Source organism: Hemicordylus capensis, chromosome 3 (genome assembly GCF_027244095.1).
Source record: "Hemicordylus capensis ecotype Gifberg chromosome 3, rHemCap1.1.pri, whole genome shotgun sequence".
Taxonomy (NCBI): domain Eukaryota; kingdom Metazoa; phylum Chordata; class Lepidosauria; order Squamata; family Cordylidae; genus Hemicordylus; species Hemicordylus capensis.
This window is the reverse complement of record NC_069659.1, coordinates 111,009,961-111,031,134: the sequence shown is the minus strand read 5'-3', so window position 1 is coordinate 111,031,134 and position 21,174 is coordinate 111,009,961. Positions and strand designations below refer to the sequence as shown.

At 40.6% G+C, this 21,174-nt stretch overlaps 1 protein-coding gene across 1 annotated transcript in view; it reads right to left on the bottom strand.

Annotated features, from left to right (window-relative positions):
• Positions 1-625: 625 nt before the first annotated feature.
• The window catches only part of APOO (apolipoprotein O), a 38,483-nt gene continuing 17,934 nt past the window's right edge, over positions 626-21,174 (bottom strand). Inside the window, exons 4-9 of the mRNA XM_053308649.1 lie at positions 18,673-18,727; positions 15,791-15,886; positions 14,149-14,240; positions 9,872-9,979; positions 5,691-5,786; positions 626-1,030 (exon numbers count right to left, since the gene is read on the bottom strand). Of these exons, the coding sequence (XP_053164624.1) occupies positions 5,718-5,786; positions 9,872-9,979; positions 14,149-14,240; positions 15,791-15,886; positions 18,673-18,727 (420 nt within the window). The 3' untranslated portion in view covers positions 626-1,030; positions 5,691-5,717. The remainder of the gene's footprint in view (positions 1,031-5,690; positions 5,787-9,871; positions 9,980-14,148; positions 14,241-15,790; positions 15,887-18,672; positions 18,728-21,174) is intronic.

Sequence of the window (21,174 nt, the reverse complement as noted above, 5' to 3'; positions counted from 1 at the left end):
AATTGCAAACTTTTACGTTTGAGATTAAACAGGCAATCTGCCAGTATTTTATCATTATGCAAGGCAATTTTCACTTTAGAAATTATGGATGCAAATGTTCTAAGTAATGAAAGCTTTATCTGTTTTGTCCAGCCCCACGCAAAATGTTTGCATTCGCTTGTTCTATAGTTCTCCTTTCTGGCTGGCTGAGAATAAATCGTTAGCTATGCTATAGTTAGTTCCCACCACCACAGCATTCTGACCTTTACTGAGCTGTGCACTCAGGCGGGAGGTGGGGGGAACAACAACAAAAAAAAACCCTAAAGAAAAAACAAACAATTCTGTTCCCATCCATCTATAGAGGCGAGCTCACAGACGCTCCATTATACCCTTCCCACTGACCTTCGTGGAGGGAGGGGGAAAGCCTCAGACAAGAGACAAGGTCATTGTATTTGTGTCCCTGTTGTCAAATTTGCTAGCCTACTGCTATACACAGCTATAGAGCTGATTTGTTAAGCTTAGCTTCCCCTCATAACACAAATAAGCTTTGTTAGTTTGTACTAAAAATGCAATTCATTCTCCTTTGTCAACACATATTTATGCACCCGGTTAGAAAGTCTAAACATACGAAAGGAAACAGACAAGCCATTTTTTAATCTTCCTTTTAATTAAGCCTATAAATACTAACGAGATATTGAGGAGTTTTGAGACTCACTAATTTGCAGCCCAATCCTAAACGTTTACTTAGAATTAAGTCCTGTTGAGGTAAATAGGACATACTTCCTTGTAAGCAGCATTCAGGATTGCAGACACAGACCCAGGTCCTGAAGCAGCCCATGAATCTTCATACCAAACTCCGACCTAAAGCCCAAAGCTGGCAGAAGACAAAGGCTGTGTTCCTTCACATCCAAACATGGTGTTTTTAAAGACAAATTGCAAGGCCAGGCTTTTTCTGAGGTCAAACAGGCAAACTGTACTCGTTTTCAACACAGATTCTGTGGTTATCTTCTCTTCTAGAAAAGCATTGATCTTCTGTACGCTTTCCATCCATCTATATTCAAAATGAGGATTTAAGTTAGGTTTTTACTACTAATTTGCAATCAAGTACATTCAAAATTACCACTGATTTGTAGCCAGCTCACCAATTTTTAAACTAGTTTGACAGAGTTTAAGCTTTACCTCAATACAACTCAATAGTAAATTTTAAGATATTGGCCAAAATATTACATCCAAGCTAACCACAGCAATCTTGTGGTACTCCAACCCACTCTTTCTGGTTAATTTCAGGGCTAAAGGTTGCTTGATTCTGCAGCCTTCATTTTTTAAAAAAAGCTATTGGCAGTACTATCTGGGAGAAAGTGCAGGACATGTCCTCATGTGTCAGCAACCTGAAATATCCATGCCACAGATAAATCTAGAAATCAATATGGTTCAGGCTTAAATGAGGCTTAAATTATACTAAATGAATAGCTTTATGGATACCACTGGAAGCATCTAAAAAAAAGAAGAAGAAGATGGTGAATTGTAGTTTCTTACCTACAAATTCCAACCAGATGATTGGTTATCTGGCTAGAAAAAAATAGCCAGATAATACACTCACATAATGGCTGTTAAATTTAGAAAGATCTCCTGATCTTCAAGCAAGCTCCTTGGCTTGAAGAGCTCCTCAAAAAACTTTCTAGGCTTTCTTCCATCTGGTATTTACATGTCATAGGGAATGTAGCAGGTTAAAATGATGGTATAGATCTAGACCATCCTCTGCATACACACACAGTGCTAACTCCCAAAAAAGGGAGACAGAAGACACACAGAGAGCAATGCACACAGGAGGGCAAAGAGAAGATTCCAGTGAGAAATTGGATCAATTCTTTAAGACCTAGCTTATAAAACAGCCTTCAACTATTATGGCTAGGAATGATGAGAGTTGTAGTCCATCATCATCTGGGTTGAGAACCTCTGCTATAAAACAATAGCCCTAAAAGGCTGCCATTCCTTCATTTTTATTTTTATTTTTTTACACAAGTTAAAAGTATTCTCTTATCAGAATGTGACTAGGCCGGTTCAGGTAACACAGCTGTTGCAACACACAATAATGTTGAGGACATGTCAGGAACTTTGAGGATGTCCAGATGTTTCTAACAGACATCCCAAAGCAATCTCAGGGTATCCATTAATTTTGTGTCTGTGTGTGGGTGTTACATCTGAATCGTCCCTCTACACATGCTTCAAAACCCTGTTTAAACATGGTTTTGGAGTACACGCAGAGGGGCGATTCAGATGAATGCTCCTCTCATATGATCAAAGGGAGCATCAGGACATTTGCTAGCAACATCAGGGCGGGCATGTTAGAACATAAGCCCAAGGCCTATCTAGTCCAGCATCCTGTTTCACACAGTGGCCCACCAGATGCCTCTGGGAAGCCCACAGGCAAGAGGTATATGCATGCTCTCTCTCCTGCTGTTGCTCTCCTATGACTGGTATTTAGATGCATCGTGCCTCTGAGGCTGGAGGTGGCCCACAGCTACCAGACTAGTAGCCACTAGTGTCCTTCCATGAATTTGTCTAAGCCCCTTTTAAAGCCATCCAAGCTGTTGGCCATCTCTACATGCCATGGCAAAGAATTCCACAAATTAATTATGCACTGTGTGAAAAAGTACTTCCTATTGTTAGTCTTAAATTTTCCAACCTTCAGTTTCATGGGATGACCCCTGGTTCTAGTGTTGTGAGAGAGGGATAAACATTTCTCTCTGTCCACTCTCTCCACTACTTGCATAACTGTATACATCTCAATTATGTCTCCCCTTAGTCACCTCTTTCCCAAGGTAAAGAGCCCCAGATGTTGTAGCCTAGCCTCATAAGGAAGGTGCTCCAGGCCCCTGGTCATCTCGGTTGCCCTCTTCTGCACCTTTTCCAGTTCTACAATATCCTTCTTAAGATACAGTGACCAAAACTGTATGCAGTATTCCAGATGTGGCTGCACCATAGATTTGTATAAGGGATTATAATATCAGCATTTTTATTTTCAATCCTTTTCCTAATGATCGCTAGCATGAAATTGGCCTTTTTCCACAGCTGCAGCGCACTGTCAACATTTTCAATGAGCTGTCCATCACAACCCCAAGATCTCTCTCCTGGGTCAGTCACCAACAGCTCAGATCCCATCAGCATATATGTGAAGTTGGGGTATTTTAACCCAATATGCATCACTTTGCACTTGCTTACACTGAATCACATTTGCCATTTTGTCATCCACTTCTCCCAGTTTGGAGATCTTTTTGGAGCTCCTCACAATCTTTTGTGGATTTCACTACCCTAAACAGCTTAGTGCCACCTGCAAATTTGGCCACTTTGCTACTTACCCCAACTTCTAGATCATTTATAAACAAATTAAAGAGCACTGGTTCCAGTTCAGATTCCTGGGGGACCTCACTTCTTACTTCTCTCCATTGTGAAAACTGTCCATTTATTCCTACCCTCCATTTCCTGTCCTTCAACCAGTTACCTATCCACATGAGCCTGTCCCCTTATCCCATGACTGCTAAATCTACTCAAGAGCCTTTGGTGGGGAACTTTGTCAAAAGCTTTTTGGAGTCGAAGTATACTATGTCAATTGGATCACCTTTATCCACATGCCTATTGACACTCAAGAACTCCAAAAGGTTAGTGAGGCAAGACTTTCCCTTGCAGAAGCCATGCTGGTTCTTCTTCAGCAAGGCCTTTTCTTCTATATGTTTAACCATTTTGTCTTTAAGTATGCTTTCCGACAATTTACCCAGCACTGAAGTCAAACTAACTGACCTGTAATTTCCCAGATCTCCCCCTGGACCCCTTTTTGAAAATCAGAATTACATTCACTACTTTCTAGTCCTCTGGTCTTATTGTAGGGACTAGTTACATTTTTTGCTAGGAGATCAACAATTTCACATCTAAGTTCCTTCAGAATCCTTGGGTGGATATGCCTTCTGGCCCTGTCAATTTGTTAATTTTTAGTTTTTCAAAGATGTTTTGAACATCTTCCCTTGTCGCCTCTAAACCTGAGAAGCTCAGTTACAGAGAGGGTATATGGTCAGTATCCTCCATGAAGACAGATGCAAAGAACTCATTCAACTTTGTTGAGAAACAGTGTACAGAAGTTTTTGTTATCTAATATATCCAAATACTAACTGAAAAATACTTTGCATAGATCAAAACATGATTTATCTTGCATGCAGGAATTCACAAGGAAAACTTTGACTGGGGCAGGATGGAAGAGATTTTTATTTTTGCTCCTTGTATTCACAGGAAAAAGGAAAGATGATATTTAGTTGGTGACCTAAGCTTTTCAGGACAAATGGGATATCTTTAATATATCCCTTCCAAAGCAAGGTTTATTTTATAAGTGGTGGTGGGGAACAGAATGAGATTTGTTCTCATTGCTGCAGGAAGGACAGCTCTCTACTGGTCCCAACGTTTATTTTTGTTCTTCTTCTAGAAGAAGAAAAATGCAAATAATATTAGATCATCTTCACTTCCACATTGCATCTTTTTGTGGGTTAGGGAAAAGACTTCTTGTCCAAAAATTTAAAAAAATTGAGGCCTTTGAAAAGCTTCTCCAGCCTTCTAGGAGAAAAGTACCTAGGAGGAGCTACTGAGGTTCTTCTCATTATGGGAGAAAAAGAGAGCAGGAGTCATAGCTGTAGAGTGGTGCAAGTACTAATTATCTCAGCCCCAACCCACGCTTGAACAGAGGCACATGTTGCCATATTCAATAGCCTGGGAAGTGACATCTCATAACCCGAGACCACAGTGGGTAGTTGTGGTTCTTTCCAAATCCTTGGTACAGCAAGAGCTTTGGAGGGGTAGAAGGGCATGTGTGAAATCCATGTATATTGAATCAGGCCATTTGTCAGTCTTACACAGTACAAGCTTCTTGGATGGCCAGCAGCTTTTTCAGGTCCTAGGCAGGTGTTTCCCAGCCTTTCTGCTTAATATGCTTTTGTTTGGGGATTGCAAAGCATATGCTCTTCCCACTGAGCTATATCACAATTGCAGGCAGTAGAAAATAGTGCTCTGGAAAGAATACAAGTTCTGCTGGTGGCTTTATGTTCCTGTTTAAGAAGTTAAACTTTTCTAAAGCTTTAAGCTTTATAAAGCATTTTATTGCTGTAGTTAAAGTATGGTGCACATCACTATACCTTTGGAATAATCAAGGGAGATAACAAGACTAATAAAATGCAGCTAATGGTTTTAAGTGTGGCACTTCAGAAATGTTCTGTTCTAACTGAGTAACTGTGCAGAGCTGCAGGAACAACAACAACAAAGCCTAGGTTTGTTGATAAGTTAGAGTGCTAACTTAGAGTGCTAAACTTGGATTTTGTAAACTTGGCTCCAGAAGACACCTATGATTTTGTTAAATGTGCACATTTGATTTAGAAATAGTAGAAAACACAGCTACATGGGAAAACAAGTTAATTTTGTTTTTCAAACGTAATTATAGTATTTACACTATTAGACTTGATGCAAAATTCAGCAGTATTTACTATAAGGAAGACTTTATATTCCACAACCAAATCAAGCCACTGATCCAGAAATCCCGATGGAATGGAATGGATCTTCTTTGACCTTTCTTTGCCATCTATACTCCTTAAGACAAGGACAATTTTAAATAAATACTGCTTTGGATAATAATGCATTCTTTTTCATAAGAATCATGGGCAAGTACTGTGCCCTACCTGTTCGATGAGAAGCTGTGAAGACTTTTATTTTATTGTTCTTACTTCACCAGAACCTTCTTGCACTTTTACTGACTTGTAACTTTCTGCATCACCCTTGAAAAACAACACAGAGTGAAGTTACACTGAAGCAGAAATCCGACCGGCAGATATCTCAACAAGCAGAGAGATTATTTAAAAAACCTAACATTTTAAGTTTCTGTGAAATAAAAGTATGTGGTGCATCACTTTCCATAATCCTAAATTACAAGCTTACATCATTCCAAAGTGAATTTTCACTTCTCTTCAGAGTTAGGACTACAGCCTAATTGCATAATACATAATTCTGGATTTTCAGAGAAACACTATTTTACAGATCAAACAGAATGTATGGGAGCCCCTGGTGGTGCAGTGGTAAAACTGCCACCCTGTAACCAGAAGGTTACAAGTTCGATCCTGACCAGGGGCTCAAGGTTGACTCAGCCTTCCATCCTTCCGAGGTCGGTAAAATGAGTACCCAGAATGTTGGGGGCAATATGCTAAAAATCATTGTAAACCGCTTAGAGAGCTCCGGCTATAGAGCGGTATATAAATGTAAGTGCTATTGCTATTGCTATTTCTTAGCCGATCCTTTGGACAAAAGAGCTCACTCTTAAGTGATCTAATGATACAAGTTTAGAGTGATTCAGATACTAGGAGCAGAAAGTGAACTAAGCTTGTTATTGTACCTAGGCTTTTTTGTATCTAGGGTGTACTGTTCTGTTGAGAGAGAATGAATATCTAAAATTTTTACGATCACTTACAGGTGAAACTCAAAAAATTAGAATATCGTGCAAAAGTTCATTAATTTCAGTAATGCAAATTAAAAGGTGAAACTGATATATGAGATAGACGCATTACATGCAAAGGGAGATAAGTCAAGCCTTAATTTGTTATAATTGTGATGATCATGGCGTACAGATCATGAGAACCCCAAATCCACCATCCCAGAAAATTAGAATATTACATGAAACCAATAAAACAAGGATTGTAAATAGAACAATATCGGACCTCTGAAAAGTATAAGCATGCATATGTATTCAGTACTTGGTTTGGGCCCCTTTTGCAGCAATTACTGCCTCAATGCAGCGTGGCATGGATGCTATCAGCCTGTGGCACTGGTGAGGTGTTATGGAAGACCAGGATGCTTCAATAGCGGCCTTCAGCTCTTCTGCATTGTTTGGTCTCATGTCTTTCATCCTTCTCTTGGCAATGCCCCATAGATTCTCTATGGGGTTCAGGTCAGGCGAGTTTGCTGGCCAATCAAGCACAGTAATCCCATGGTCATTGAACCAGGTTTTGGTACTTTTGGCAGTGTGGGCAGGTGCCAAGTCCTGCTGGAAAATGAAGTCAGCATCCCCATAGAGCTCGTCTGCGGAAGGAAGCATGAAGTGCTCCAAAATCTCCTGATAGACGGCTCCGTTGACCCTGGACTTAATGAAGCACAGCGGACCAACACCAGCAGATGACATGGCTCCCCAAATCAACACAGACTGTGGAAACTTCACACTGGACTTCAAGCATCTTGCATTGTGTGCCTCTCCATTCTTCCTCCAGACTCTGGGTCCTTGGTTTCCAAATGAGATGCAAAAGTTGCTCTCATCAGAAAAGAGGACTTTGGACCACTGAGCAACAGACCAGTTCTTTTTTTCTTGAGCCCAGGTAAGACACTTCTGACGTTGTTTGTTGTTCAGGAGCGGCTTGACAAGAGGAATACGACATTTGAAGCCCATGTCCAGGATCCATCTGTGTGTGGTGGCTCTTGATGCACTAACTCCAGCCTCAGTCCACTCCTTGTGAAAGTCCCCAACACTTTTGAATGGTCTTTTCCTGACAATCCTCTCCAGGCTGCAGTCATCCCTGCTGCTTGTGCACCTTTTTCTTCCACACTTTTCCCTTCCACATAACTTTCTATTGATGTGCTTTGATACAGCACTTTGGGAACATCCAACTTCTTTTGCAATTACCCTTTGAGGCTTTCCCTCCTTATGGAGGGTGTCAATGATGGTTTTCTGCACAACTGTCAAGTCAGCAGTCTTTCCCATGATTGTGATTCCTAATGAACCAGACTGAGAGACCATTTAAAGGCTCAGGAACCCTTTGCAGGTGTTATGGATTGATTAGCTGATTGGAGTGGGACACCTGGAGCCTAGACTGTTGAACCTTTTCATAGTATTCTAATTTTCTGGGATTGTGGATTTGGGGTTCTCATGAGCTGTAGGCCATGATCATCACAATTATAACAAATTAAGGCTTGACTTATCTTGCTTTGCATGTAATGCGTCTATCTCATATATCAGTTTCACCTTTTAATTTGCATTACTGAAATTAATGAACTTTTGCACGATATTCTAATTTTTCGAGTTTCACCTGTACATTGATTCAGATGGATTCATTTTCCTTAAGTAATTTCTGATTTAAGGCGCTAAACTGCATTTGTGGTGCTGGGTGGTTCATGTGCTGAACTGATCTGAATGGCTAACATGCCAAACTATTTGAGTTAGCCAGCCAGCCAGCTAGCTAGAAGGGGTTCCTAATCAAAACCAGGATATGTCCTAGGCCAGGGATTCTCAACGTGTGGGTCCCCAGATGTAATTAGACTTCAACTCCCATAATTCTCAACCAAAGGCCACTGAGGCTGGGGATTATGGGAGTTGAAGTCCAATAACATCTGGGGACCCACATGTTGAGAAACCCTGTCCTAGGCTAATAGCAAACTTGAGGGACTTCAGTGGCCGCAATCCCTGGTCCAATACCTAGGCTCAATGTTTCATACAATAAACAAGTTATGCTTTGGCATAAATGTTTCTGAGTAATCAACTATGGAAAAGTGAAGTGTAATGGAAAACACAAAATATTTGGAGTTCTAATTATTTCAGACATTGTTTCCCCAACCTTGCAGTAATTACTGTAATATGGCCCATTTCACTTGACAAACAGTTATTTTTCATTACCACTGCTTTTAAGAGAGCAAATACTAACTGGTTTAGAGCAGGCAATCCATGTTTGCTGTGGAGACTTTACCCTCATGTGTAATCGCTCACCTTCCTAAAGCAGGTTGTCCTTCTGTCACCTCTACATCTTAGAAGTCATGTACAGAGACAGTAGTTGTTATGTTGATAGGAAGACTGAGATGTCACCCTTTATACAGACACTATTTTTCTATCTCTTGACAGAAAGCACAATGTCTGCCTTTCCCACACAAGAACATATCAATCACCATTTACAATAGAATGCCCTATGTCTAGATACATTCAATAAAGACAAGTACGAAGCTACGGATTAGATGGCAGTGTGCCACTGAGTCTTCACATTGTTCTTCCAAGTAAAATAAAATTCAGATATAATTTTGATAATGACAATGGAATTTTATCCGTTTATAAAGATATTTCTATCCTGCCTTTCAACTCCACAATGAAGTCTGCAAGGCAACTAAGCACTTCCAAGAAAACAGCATCTTAAAATGGCAGTTATAAAACCAGAAAACAAGAATTAAAACAATTATAATCAGTTTGTATGAAAAATTAATATAAAGCACAGCAAGCACTGCACATTGGCTAATTAGTAGCAGTAAGGATCGAAATGGCATCTTACACTGCATTTAGTCAAGAAAAACTTACAGTATAAGAGCAGCAGTAGCACACTGCTTTCATCCCAAAGCTATAGCAACATGCCATTTCTAAAAGTATATTTCCTTTCCTAATTATGAGAAAACTTACTTTAAAGTAAGGAGAAGTATGGCTTTTGATTGCATATGACTGATTTGGTTTATCCTGACTCAGCTCTTTGCACAGAAACCATGAAGGATACCAAATCACAAGCAAATGAAGATTCGGGACTCGGCCTTCTCTGTGGCTGCCCCAGTACTCTGGAATGCACTCCCTGTTAAAACCAGAAGTTCTCCATCCTTGGCTGTTTTTTTAAAATACCTTTAAGACACACATGTTTTCTTAGGCTTTTAATTAATTTTATTTGGATTTATGTCAATTGTTTTAATCATTTTATTCTGTTTTTATTTGAATTTTAATTTATGTACATGACCTAGGGATGCTCATGTCAGGCAGTAGAGAAATATGATAGACAGAATGCCAAGAACTTCAGCAGAAACATCTAATGGAGACATAACTATATATTTTGAAAAAACAACCTCTGCAGTTTTATACCTTGTCACTTGCTTTTGCAGATTTTTTCTTTTTTGGACTATCCTTCCAGAGAGATTCTATATTTATGTATGCTTGCAGACTCCATTCATACAACTGAGAACCAGTTACCTTTTAAAAATCAGAGATATAACAAATTCAGTCGTCAGTTCAACAGCCATTTGAAAAACCATATTTTTAAAAATTTCTAATTGTCTCTTAGGTTTTTATCAATATCCATCAAGAAGTTTTACCAGAGTCACTAGTCTGGTCATTTTTATTGTATTTACCCATCAATCCTTATAACAAAATATGTATCCTGTCTAATGATGCTGATGAGGATTATTTAATACATTACAGAGTAAAACTTTAGACCATAGAATCATCTATACAATTGTTGCCACCTCAAAAACGGTTACTCTATACATGGGTGTGTGTGTGTGTGTGTGTGTGTGTGAAGCTGCTAATAGCAGTCATAGACCAGCTTATGCACAAGGAGAGAGAAATTTCACAAAATCATACAATGGACACCACAACACATCATCATCTTAGCCAGTGCCACTATTAACTACTAGATCAACAGAGCTGATCTAGCAAATATTTAAAAATCTCAATAATAATGGCCGTAACAGGACATGCAGAAATAAGACTAGGCCAACACTGAGCAAACAAACAGAGTTGGCCTTCATACAATGTTTTGAAATTTCAAGGAAACTTGTTTTTAATTATATACTATTTATGCAGCACTTTTCTGTATCCTAAATGCTTCACAAACTGTAATCCTGCTTTCCTAGATGCCTCAAAATGAGTGCCAGTGGACAAAGCCACTTTCCCCACACATGGGATCAAATCCTCCCACATTTCTGTCTTTGTCAGAGAAGAAACCATCTTCAACATTCAAGGCATTGCCAAACCCTGGCACATTCCTTCCAATCATCTACAAGACACTCCCAAACCCCTTCCTCTTTCACTCCTGATCTGGACAAGCATCCAGTAGGTTACTGTAGCTTCTCCTTGCTAGTCATTCCTCTGTCATATTTCCTGCCTTCATTTGTAATGCCTCTGCTATGCAAATCTCTTCCCTCACTGCCAATCATGCCACCCTTCCGAATTGGTTACTCTCTATGCTTTTGAAGACACCCCCCCTCCCGACCCCATTACCCTTTTGCCAGTCTTTGGCCGTTCTACATATCTGCTTTGCCCCATGTAATGTAGGAAGAAAGTCATATGGGCAGTACTGATTCACTTCAGCACCTCTTGAGCTTAGCAAAACTGCTGCATCAGTAACAGTGGTGTTCTTAACTGTCCTGCATTATTTCAAACAAAAAAGCTGTTTAATACAACCCATGCAAACGTGTATAAGAAATCCAGCCTGATAAAAAGTAAAAACAGAGAAACAGAAGTTGGTTGAAAAGATGCTTAACAGAGCATAAGATGGGTTGAGAAAGGAAAATTAAAGCTCATTTTGAGCTGCTTTTTTTCCATTCTTTGGCCTATCCTTTTACAGGAGCAGTTCAAAGAATTCAGTTACAGAAGTTCAAAACTTCAATTGCAAAACAGGAGCCCTGATTAATCATTAACTTAGAATGAGAGCCACCATCTTACAAACAGATGGTGCTGTATCTGTACTCATCATCTTTGCAATGCAATGCAAATGAATATTACTTTTAAGAGCAATTCAGTATGATGCTTGTTGTTCCAACACATTAACATGTTGAGCATATAATGGATAATATTTCAAGTTATACTCTAAGGATGGGTTTATACAATCAATATGCATGCTGGTTTTTCTGTGACTGGTTACCTGGTTTAGGTTGCTGACATCTAGTTTAAATAGGCACTGTCTCAAAAAAAGATCCTATATAGCCCCTTCCTACCCTAACTTAGCAATCTAACATTTGTATTCTGATACAGATGCTACTATAAGGCTGCTGCTTCAGATGTTCTAGAGTAAATATCAGTTAAGGAAAAGTCTCTCTAAAATAGCTGCTTCTTCAGCATTAACTGTGATAAGACATGACAAATCTTTCCATTTCAAGTAGGACCAGAGAGATCATCATTATTCAGACAAGAAGCCACAGGGAAACAGAGAAATATCAATCACACAAGAAGATTCTTCAGAAAGAGGACTATATAAAACTGTGTCACAAGAAATCTCCCCACACATGAAATCTAACAAAAACCTAGGTTGGATACAAAAAGGGAAAACAATCCAGGGGCGTAGCAAGGTTGGAATGGGCCCAGAGACAAGATTTTAAAATGCCCCCCCCCGCAAAGTCCAGGGCCTCCGCACACCCCAGGCCCCCAAGGATTTAAGTCTGATATTCCAAAATAAGTATGCTGCCTGGAAATACATTTCACTGAATACACACACGCACACGTCACAATATATAGTGATATACATTGAGTACTATACATTTGTTTTACTTTTAATGCCTAGAACACACTAGAAAGATGAATGATTAAAATGGACCGCTTGCTGCAGATTAGCAAAGGAGACTTTCAACCATGCAGGGTGAGCCTATGTTTGTTTTCTCAGAATTCTGAACAAATTCAGTCAAGTTCGATTCCAGGAGTCTTTTCACACCAGGCTTTTAAAGCCCTTTAACACACATCTCCTCTGGAACAGAGGTGCTGCATTCACATGTTGGCCAGATTTACCCTGAAGTCCCTGCAAGTTATTGGAGAGCAGTTCACACACAAGAATAAAATAAAATAAAATAAAAGCACAAGACATGCTTCACAGTTCTCACTCAGACCTTCTGGGCTGCAAAACAACTTGAACATAAGTGCATTTATAAATGAATGAATGAATGAATGAATGAATGAAATATAATACTGTTTCTTCCAGAAGTTTTTGTAATTTTCTGCCATGAAACAAGCCACTTATAGGACTTTTTAGACAGTTTTTTTTAAGCCAGCAAATTTTCCAAGCTGTTTAAAAATAAATATTCAGAGACTTCTCAGTCCCTCCCCCCCATATCAAAGCCCTATGGCAAGCAGATGCCTATATATCTGGGGGGAGGGGGGGAAAGGTAACCACAAAAAGGAGTTCACACTCTACCTGGCAGCAAGGGGTCTTCTGCTGCAGAGAACAGTGGTGGCCACTCTGGCTGCCTCCTCCTTCCTGGCTGGCTTGTGCCCTACTCGAGTTCAGGCTTCACAGAGGCCTACACGAGGCCTCCGTGGAAGCCCCGCCCACCTGCTGATCAGCTGAGAGGCGGGAGAAAAGGAGCTCTTTGCAGCTTGCCTGCTGCCTGGATTGCCGGCCAGGAGAAGAAGCTGGAGAGACAGCAAACAGGGCAAGTGGCTGAGGGCCTTGGGGCTGGGCAGGGGTCAATGGGGAGTCACGTGAGGTGCCTCTGGGGGGCCCCTCCAGGCAGTGGGGCCCCCAGACAACTGTCTCCCCTTGCCCGATCGTTGTTACGCGCCTGAAACAATCCTACATGGGCTTTTCATCATATACACATACCTTTGTATGGGAGGAGAGCTGATCTTGTGGTAGCAAGCAGGAATTGTCCCCTTTGCTAAGCAGGGTCCATCCTGGTTTGCATTTGAATGGGAGTCTACATGTGAGCACTGTAAGATATCCCCTATAGGATGGGGCTGCTTTTCCTGAGCATCTGCATGCTTGCATGCACAAGGTTCCAAGTTTCCTCCCTGGCATACGATGAATACGATTAATATTTTAAAATATTCAAAGCTGTTTACATAGATATAAATAAACAAATAAAAATGGCTCCTTGTCCCCAAATGGCTCACAATCTAAAAAAGGAACATAAGACAGACACCAGCAATAACCACTGGAGGGATTCTGTGCTGGGGATGGATAGGGCCAGTTGCTCTCCCGCTGCTAAATAAAAAGAATCACCATTTTAAAAAGGCGCCTCTTTGCTCTTGGCATCTCCAGATAGGGCTGAGAGTCATTATGTAACCTTGGAGAAGCCACTGACAGTCTGTGTAGACAATACTGAGCTAGATGGACCAATGGTTTGACTTGGTAGAAGGCAGCTTTCTATGTTCCTATCATATCAGAGCCACAAAACCTTACAGGCTGCCTAGCTGGTACACTGGTGTGACAATAGGATACACTACAAGAAACAGAGCACTCTACTAAACATTGTATAATTCTAACATTTTAAGCTGCATGTTATTGTAGCACAAACTATTTGGAAGAAAGGTTGTGCAGTTTTATTTTTGAAAACCAAGCACAATGGCAGTTAACAGCATCTGCCACACTGAAAGCCATATTAAAATCTACAGAAATAGGAATAAAATGTTATTTCCCACAAGCTACTGACCTTGGCAATGGCAATGGCTTGCTGTGGATAGTACAGGGAGGCACCAATTCCCATGAAACTTACTGGGTAGACGAGCTTCTTTATTTTGGAGCCTACTCCATAAAAGAAAAATTAATTTACACAGTATTCACTAAATGTACTGAATAAAGCAATATGCACTAATGTGTATACACATATGCTTTAGCCAGATTAAATAAAGCAAATATACACAATTTTGTTAGAGAGTTGTTTTGACAGGGAACAGGATGGGATGAGAGTGTATCAAAATGGCATTGGTGTGGCATTTGAAGACAAGAGGACAAAAACAAAGCTATATTGAATTAAGAAGTACCTGCCCATATCACCAAACACATTCTAGTCTAGTTTCTGAGCCACTGGCAGATGCTGCCCACTTGTTCCCAGATTATTTTCTGCATTCAAAGGCAGGGATGTGCATGGAACCGGCAGGGGTCAGTTTGAAGGCGGAGGGGAGGGGCATAGCTTTAAGGGCAGAGGAGGGTGCACTTACCCCTCCCTCCACTTTCCCCCCACCAGCGCTCCATTTGTAAAGTCCCCATCAGGGCGGCAGCATGCCTCCCTGACTCCCCATGCCCCCTTTGGCTGGAAGTGCTGGGTGCGCATGCGCATGCCAGGCGTGTGCATGTGCACATGCTCGGCATGCGCATGTGCACCCAGCACTTCTGGCCAAAGAGGGCACGGGGCAGCAGGAAGGTACGCTGCTGCCCTGACAGAGACTTTACAAATGGAGCGCCAGCAGGGGGAAAGTGGAGGGAGGGGTAAGTGCACCCTCCTCCGCCCTTAAAGCTATGCCACCCCCCACCTTCGAACTGGTGGAACCGGCAGCCAATCAAACCAGTTTGAAGGCCCATAAAGGACCTCTGAACTGGTTCCATGCACATCCCTATTCAAAAGGCTAGACACTTTTCAAAGCGAAAGCAAAGAATTCTAGGAGTCAAAAAAAGTCATCAAATTTTGTATCAAAATGAAATATTGTTCTTCAGATGTCTTGATTTTCTACATAAATATGGCAATCAGAGTCAGGCTTCAAGATGAGATCAGTCTTCCAATTTTATTTGGAAAGACTGATCCTTCCTAAATAAGGGGATTGTTTTATTTAATGGATTCCAGTGAGTGTGAGCCTCTAGATTTTTTTGCCAAACTAAAATATCAATCTTAATAGAAACATAATACATGCAGTCTTATGGCTACACCCCCCCCCGCACCCACCTTAGATGTTAAGTAGTGGGTAAAGAGAATTCTTCAGGGGCGGGTCCTCCCCAAGAATTGCTAATCTGCCCTTGCATCCACCAAGTCATGATGCTCACATATACGTAAGTCAATGTGATGTATCTCAAGTAAGTATTGTTTGCTTTGGTAAGTGAACCTAGCTTATGAATAATTTAGTAATTTTTCTATATCGAGGTGAACCATAGTACTCTAAGATCCATAACACTGACTTTTTAAATGAACTTTTCTTTTAATACATTTCAAAGTCAGTAACAATGAACACTAATTTACAAATTTATGCCTCCCTAGAAGAGGCATTTAGAAGAACAACTGGGTCTACTCTATAGTTTAAGAATAATGTAAATTGAAAAAGTTAGTTTTCAATATCTGTCATTTGGTATAAATCATCATGTACCTTTAGCCAGGAACAATCCAACAACACCAGCAAAGCTGATGACACCAAGCCTTGGGTAAAATCCTGGAGGTGGACATTTGAGAAATTCATAGCATTCTAAAAGGTTAAACAAAAATATCACTGCATATACATTTTGCACTATTTCAATTAAGTTAGAAGCAATATGTATAATAATTTCACTTTCCTATTCCAAACAACTGACCGTTACCAAAACAATTACAAAAAGCAATTACAATTCTCCTTTTGGTGATCTCCTTATTCTCCTCCATAATGCAGATGCTTTCGTTTACTCTTGTAGCAGGCCACAAAACCACTGGTCTGCATACAGAGTTGCACTAGCACAAGGACAGAGTGTAATGACATTGTACAAAAGAAGGAAGCTCTGTTCCAGAATTGGTCTTGCGCTCGCTGAAGTCGCTGACATGTTGGACAAAATTATGTGAGTTCTGGAGAAGGTCTTCTGCTTGTGTTTGTGCAACATCATGCAATCAGAGGCATGTATCTTGTATCATACTAGTGCAATACTAACACATATACTAGTATGTTAGCTCCCCTGCTAACTGGGCAAAGAGGCACCTTTTTAACGTGGTGATTCTCTTTATTTAGCAGGGGGAGAGTAACTGACCCTATCCACCCCCAGCACATTACTTCCAGTGACTGTTGCTGGTGTCTGTCTTATGTTTCTTTTTAGATTGTGAGCCATTTGGGGACAGGGAGCAATCATATTTATTTATTATTTCTCTATGTAAACCGCTTTGGAAACTTTTGTTTAAAGGCAGTATATAAATATTTGGAGGAGGAGGAGGAGGTCACTAAAGGGAGGAAAGGTTATCACTCTTAAAAGTTGTAACATTAATCAATGCTATTTAGATCACCTCTGTTAAAACAGCACTGAAAGGATTACACATAGGCTGTAATTTTGTTAATAAAGTCAAGAAGCAAAATTCTTTATGGACTGTACCATTTCAAACTGTGGCACGGGTGGGAACAAGACTACATTTAAAAAAAAAAATTCCCCTCTCTTAAAAAAAAAAAGTTATCTGCATAAAGAGAACTAATATGAGCAAGAAGGCTAAGCTAAAGCTTCTGTCTAATATGTTTGTTTCCTATATGCTGTGTTGTTTTTGTTCTCCAGGAACACACTTTAAAAAGCTTAAGTCTTCCATTTGCATTCTGAAGTGATACTGTCCATAAGGTCTCTACTACATTATTTTCCTAAGCTTCTAGAATAGCCCTCAGTTCTGCCAGTGTGAATTCAGGTGCTCCGTAAAGATCTGCTTAATATATTTTAGCAATGCCTAATCATTAAGGGAAAATCTTAATGAAATCTTTTGGGAAAATAAGGGATATTATTTGATTATGATGTTACCTGTACTCCCAAAGTAACATAGCTAAGCTATCTGAAAAGGTGGTGTTGTAAGATGACTGGAAATCAGTAATGTTTTTGGCAGCTGGGACGTATTGCTGCCACAGGGAAATAGTCACAGGTATTGATCTTACTGTTGTGAGAGAGGTGAATATGGACAAGTGACCAAACTGACTGGCTGATTTATTTATCATATTTATATACCACTCGATATAGATATCTCTAGATGGTGTACATAACAACAGTAAAGATGTATTAGTAGACAAATCTGTGGAACATCGAGTCACTGAAATTAGTTTCCAAAGCTAGCTGGTGTCCTGAGCCACAGACACAAATGTATAGGACATAGAGTATGGTAACATTTATATCATGCAGATCACAACATGCATAACACACAGAGATAAAATTGCTTAAACAACTCATGGTATTCCCACAACATCAATTTATAGTGCAACAAGTGTGCTTTGGTGAATATGGGACATATATCTGCACTTTAGCCAGTTGTCATCAAGAAAGCACTTTTCCCAGAACACTGATGTATCATAATTTGTATTTGGTTACTCTCCCTTCATTGCTACTGTGATTGTGCATGTCTCATGTACTCTTTACATCAAATACATCATAAACATATTCACATTATTTTGTAAAATCTTTAATTTAAAAAAAATTCTTTGAGGGAATATGTTTCATCCTGCTGTTGCCAGAATACCCATCCAGTGCTGGAGCCTTACTTCCTCCCATTTTTAAAAGCTATAAAGAGCAGCAAGGCAGCCATTGTCCCTGCACTGCCGGGCTTTTCATAAAGTTTACTGGGTGAGGTGGGGGGTGGGGATTTGTTTTCCTGGTGGTTGTGCAAAGAAAGCACTGACCCATCTGCAGTGCAGTGCTAATGGCAGAGTGCTCATCCAGCCTCAGTGTGGGGGCAGAAATAGCATGGCTCTAACACTCTCTCTCTCTCTCTCTCTCTCTGACAGAATACTCGCTATTCATTCAGGATCAGATTTGCTAGAACTGTCACACCAAAATTAAGATGTGGCTAGAGCACTCCAAGTAATCCAAATCAAAAAGATACAGTACTGAAAAACCAATTCTTTTAAAAACAGGATTGCCATATCAAATAACAGAACAAAACTAGTTTTGAATCTTGAGAATTAACCTCTGTATGTCATTAGGAGAGTTAAACATTTCAAAACTCAAGATTAAACATTATGAAAACACCCACAGATTGATACAACACATTCTGATTAGTTCCAGCTGAAATGCCTACAATAAGATAGAACCCAATTGTCTGAAGAATACAATTATATGAAGAGTCCATGTGATCCTTGTGCTTTTGCCAAATATTTGAAAGAAAACATATGACTAGGTTCCAAAATATAAAACAAAGATTCATAAACCATGGATAAGTTTGCAGAACAAGTTCAATGTAGTTGCAATTTAACAAAACACAGAAAAATTGTATTATGATAGTGTAGTTTACCACAAGAGTCATTTAAGAACCATCAGCTGATCTTACCTCCACCATATTCAACGGCTTTTTCTGCCTTTGGCATGGCTTTGTCATAAAAGCCCTGGAGCGGGGGGAAAGAGGGGAGAAATAATGGAGAAACAGTTAACTATGTTGAAAGCATCTAACAGAATTACATGCATTCCAATACATTTAAAGCCAGGGGCCTACATACAGTGAAGTGGAGGAAGCGTAGCAAAGATGGCGACCAGTTAACAACTCAGCTCTCAAGCTCCTTCCCTATCCTGGGCTTCCCATACCCTACTGGGCATGCCTTCCAGGGGGTTGCCTCCCCCCAGGGTAAGGAAAGGCCCACTGCATTCATAGATAGATAGATAGATACATCTTTATTGTCATTGTCCTGTGCAGAACAACGAGATTGAAAAGAATCTACAACCACTACCACAGGACCTAACAAGAATAATCTAAACATATACCCATACGCCCCCCTCCCATCAACCCACTAAAAACCCACTAAAAAACTCTAAAAACTAAATACAAAAAAACCCCTCAGAAGCTGTGTTTTGCTGCGTTCAAAGCTGAGACCACTTTTGGATAGAAGCTACTTCTCAAGCGGCTGGTCCTCGTCTTTAAGACCCTATACCTCCTTCTCGAAGGCAGAAGCTGAAAGAGATAATTTCCAGGGTGCGTGGGATCCTGCGCTATCTCGTTGCCCTCACTGCTCAAAGGAGCTCCGCCACCATTCTAAAATTTCTATGGACTAGAGGGGGCCAGAACATTCCCACAGAGCTCAAACTATTTGAGGCCAAAAAGTTGGCGCAACTCCTCTATGGTGCCCAATCGGGGGCCCCCTCCAATCTTGCTCCCTCGGAGCTGATGAAGTCCAAATTCCTAAGCGCAGCCCTCCAAGTGCCTCACTGTGTCTCAAATGCTGTTGTAAATATGTTGGCCCGGCTGACCCGACAGGATTTATGGTCACTCCAGCTCCACTTCTGTGAGTCAAGATAGAAATTCTGTAGATAAGAAAGTAGCAGCTTAGCTGCACAGACAAAAGCGAAGGATGACTCTCAAAGATAAAGTAATAGAAACAAAATAAAGTCCACTTGAAACTAAACTAGATAGCCCCCTCTACAATATCTGAGCAATAACTGAAATAAAGGAGCAAGGAAGGAACAGAACAAGGACAGGCTGAAACAAGAAAAGGTTTAACAATTATAAGCACGAGGAACACTGTCTGCGGTAGGCAATGTTGCTGATAGTATTGTCTCAGGAACAGCGTTTGCTTGATATAGGGCTCAAGATAACCAGCAGCATTTCTATTCCCTCTCCCGCAAGATCTTACGCCTGCGTGTCTCCCACTGAACCTTTCTCTCGAGACGTATTCTTAACACAGGTGAAATTCCAGCTTCCTCCTGATCAGTCTCCTCAGCCCTCATCTCTGTCAGCTGTTCAGATTCCCCTGTCTACTGCCGTTCCACCTCAGCTTCAGAGTCTGTTCTCACAGCCAAATCTTCCTGATGTGCTTCTGAGCCTGCTCTCCCAACCAAAACCTCCCGCTCCTCCTCTGACTCTTCTGACTCAGAGGTCTGGGCCATGACAAATGCCGATCTATGCTTGGAAACAGGCATGATAAATGCTGAGGCCAGAGTATGGCTGTCCTTTCTTAACCTTTCACTTAAACTATCCCTCAACCCTTGGGGTTTGGCCCTCTGACCCTACTGGACAATTTTCAATCTTCCTGGAAAAGGGCCATGTGGACTAAGTGGTCGCTCCTGGGCCTTACTCACCTCCCACTTGCTATGGGCCATGACCAGTCAAAAACAGTCATCAAACAGAGGCGAATGCACACTGAGTGCTAGGGTGACCTGGGCAGGGTGCCATACTTCCTGTCCTCGGAAAAGCTCAGATATTCTGCCTCCCCCGTCACGCACCCGTCACAACTAGAAATCCCAAGCCACAGAAAGGCTTATACCCTTGCCTATTGTCATGCACTTGTCTCTGCAGTACTGGAAGGCAAATACAGAAAGATCCCAATTGCAGAGAGACTGTCTCTGTGACACTAGGGAGGTAAAAACTACAGAACATGTACTCCTTTTTTGCCCCTTTTACAGAGACATTCAGACAAAGTTTATATTTCCGCTATTTCACAAGTACCCTTGCCACTCAAATCATGACGATATCTGGTTGCTGCTCTCAGATGAAGATCTGGTCTTCAAGTAACACTGCCAAGTTCTGCATGGCAGTGTGTAGGATCTGCTGGGTTGCGACTGCCAGACCATTTCCCTGCATCAGCTCTGCATAGTTTCTAACTGCTGTTTATACTATATCTTTAATGTTTTTAGTTAGATGTTTTATTTTAGATACTCTGTTTTAGCCACTGTTTGGGGCATTCTATATATTCTACTTTTTATATGCTTAGAGTTTTTAATAATTTGATAGCTATCCCCTCTTTTTAGGGTAGTAGCCTTTTAGTATTATATTTTAGCTTTATAGCATTAGTGTAGAAATTTAAAACATAGTTTTATGGTTTCATAATTTGTTTAAAACATG